This window comes from Plasmodium gaboni, chromosome 13, assembly GCF_001602025.1.
Source record: "Plasmodium gaboni strain SY75 chromosome 13, whole genome shotgun sequence".
Taxonomy (NCBI): Eukaryota; Apicomplexa; class Aconoidasida; order Haemosporida; family Plasmodiidae; genus Plasmodium; species Plasmodium gaboni.
The window spans coordinates 875,662-879,046 of NC_031493.1; the positions used below are offsets into that span (position 1 = coordinate 875,662).

At 17.0% G+C, this 3,385-nt stretch overlaps 1 protein-coding gene across 1 annotated transcript in view; it reads right to left on the bottom strand.

Annotated features, from left to right (window-relative positions):
* The window catches only part of PGSY75_1324300 (putative membrane protein), a gene marked incomplete at both ends in the record, with an annotated part of 9,932 nt that continues 6,547 nt past the window's right edge, over positions 1–3,385 (bottom strand). The window contains one exon of the mRNA XM_018787304.1: positions 1–3,385. This exon is cut by the window's right edge and continues 6,547 nt beyond it. Coding sequence (XP_018640046.1) covers positions 1–3,385 — 3,385 coding nt within the window.

Genomic DNA, 3,385 nt, shown 5'->3' on the forward strand with positions numbered 1-3,385 from the left:
GTCATATTATGAGATCCCTTTTCTATATTATAATACGACATAATTGAAGACATATTAAGCTTCTCATTTATATAATTAGATATCTCATTTTTTCGTTTCCAACATATTATCATATATGTCTTAACATCGTTTGAATTATTTTGATTATTTGCTTTTATTTTTATCTCTATATTTGTATTAGAATATATATTCTCAATTTTGTTATTCTCCATAATAATATATTTACATGGTTCATAAAAAAATGATTCAAATTTTTTTATTTTTTTAAGAGGATATATATATGGTTCTTCCTCCACTTCCTTTTTCATATTACTATTATATGTATCTTTAGTCCTAAAAAATATTTTATGATTATTAATTTGTATATCTTTCACACATATATCATATAAAAAAATAACAGTGTGACATGTTATAATCATTTCTTTATTTAATCTAAAATAATTTACATAAAAAATTTCTTTTCTATTCTCACAAGGAATTATATTATTCTCTATAAGTTGTATATCACTCTTTTTTTTTTTTTTTTTTTCATCTTTTTGATACATTATTTTAAATTTATTTACATCATTAAATTCATTCGATGATATATTTAATGTAACATCCTCAAAAAATATATCTTTCTTTTGAAATGAATTAATTTTCTCTATCTTATTCTGACATTTAAAAAATACTTGTAAAGGTAGAAGATTTAATAATCTGACATGTGTATCTATATGTATATATATCGAATTATCATTCTTGATAGCTGTCATATCTATAATAAACCCTATATCATTATTATCATAATTAATATGAGTATTGTTTAAAAATAATTTAATATATTTTCTTTCTATTAAACTGAATATTTTATATGTATTATTAGGCATCTGTTCCATATAGATGTCATCATTTTTATATTTCTTTTTATCATCACATTTTTTTTTATCATCACATTTGTTTTCATGTTCTTGTCCTTCAGATAGATTAAAATAAAAAAAATCTGTCCATTTTTTATATTCTTTCAAAGGCAGATGTTTTTTATAATAAAAGTCCTTATTACAAATAATATGATGCAAATCATCATAAAAATAATTCGTATCCCCCTTTTTGTTGTTATGGTTTATGTTTCTATTTAAATTAAATATTTTTTTAATTTCTTTTTGTTGTGTTTTAACATTTAAATGAAGGTTGTTTTGGGCATGCAATCTATTATCATATATAATTTTTTGAAATCCTTGATATATATTAATACATTGTGAAACAAACAATTTCTTTTTATAAAAAAGTAAGATACAGAATGGTTCTTCAATATCTTGAAAATTGTTTATATAATTATTTTTTTTAGAATATAATAAAGTCTTATAATTTTTATATAAAAAAATTATATCAAAATTAGTATTATTATATATACATACATTAGTAATAAAATGAAATATATTATTTTTTCTATACATAATCATATTATCTTTTTTTATATAATATTGTTTTAAAACTGGAAAGATGTATAAAGGTTTTTCATATATTTTTTTCTTCTTCTCTTCATTTATATTTCTTAAACTTTCTATATATTCTTTTCTCATTGTTGTTGTTTTTTTTTTATTATTTATATAAAACATTAGTAAAGGATTCTCATTATCATTGTTTAAATAATATATATCTTTGGATTGATAAAAAAATATTTTTTCTTTATAATTATTTAATAAAATATATATGTCTTCAGAATTATAGTATATATCTTCATCACATTGAAAAAGATTTTTTTTATTCTTTATAATGGGTAGTGTATCATATTTTTTATTCTTTATAATGTGTAGTGTATCATATTTTTTATTTTTTTCTTTAATGTGAATATTTATGAAGTCATCACCTTGTAACATCACATTATTGTTATAAATATAATCATGTTTATTTTTATTTTTATTTATTTTTTTTATTTTTTTTATTTTATTTTTTTTATTTTTATTTTTTATTTTATCATTGCATATATAATTATTCATATCCGTTACACATTCATAGATATAAAAAATTTTTGTCAACACATTGTTTGTAATAAATACATTAAGAATATCATTTTGAAGAATAAAAAAAAAATTATTTTGTTTTTTACGTTTTATATAAATAAATGTTATATACATTTTCTTTACAAATTCTTCATTTATATTATTCTTTGAAAAAAATATATCTACATATAAAGAGATATGTATTTTTTTAAAAATTGTATCATTATTCTTTTTATTAATACAACATGTATAAAAAAAAGATCCATAAGTATTTATATTTACAATTTTATATTTATCATATATTTCTTTTTCTTTATAACAACATATAGGTTTATATAAATTTAAAGAACATTTATATATATCTATATTTAAAAATAAAATTGTATGATAAAATATATTTATTTTTTCTTTTTTTATTTTACATATATATTTATTACATAATATTTCCCTAGATAATTTATTAAATAATAATACATTCATATCTTCATAATATTTTATAAAATAATTTATTTCTTTCAATTTATTTATTAAATATAATAAATCTTTTAATGTTATATTTATATTCAAATTATTTATTTTTATATTCACACACAAAGGATTTGAACAATGTTCATTTGTTTTTAATCTATCCATTTTGTTATTTTCTTTATTTATATTATATAATAATAAAGAATATTCATTTTTATTACATCTTTTTATATTTGATTTATGATATAAAAATCTTGTATCATGTATAACATTTTTAAATGAATTATTTGTAAATATAGATCTATTCATATTTATATGTTCATATCTATTCATATATACATATCTATCCACATTTATATCATCATATCTATCCACATTTATATCATCATATTCATCGTCAGGTTTATTTTTTTTATTCAAATGACCTGTCCCAGTAAAAACCACATCATCTGCATATATATCCTTAAAAGTAAAATAATTGAATTTTATTTTTTTTATCTTATTCAAAAAATATATATCCTTATTATAATTACAATTTAGTTGTATATTCATATTCGAACTTATAAGATATGATATATTTGAACTTAGTAAATATAATTTATTACTTTTTTTTATCATAAAATCTATTTCAATCTTTTCATTATATATATCATTTATATTATCATATAAATGTATTAAAATATATTTTAAATTTGAATATACATTATTTCTCATACAATGCCCATTTTGTTTTGTTTCATTAGTATAAATATTATTAGAAAAAATAAGATCTTCATAAGATGATATATTATTATGATTCACACATTTGATATTATCCATATTTTTATTATTATCTATCATATTATTAACATCAAAAAAGTAACCATTTATAGACATATACTTTTTCTTGTCAACAAAATGAAGAAACATATTTTTCCATGTATTAAATAAAAAATTAA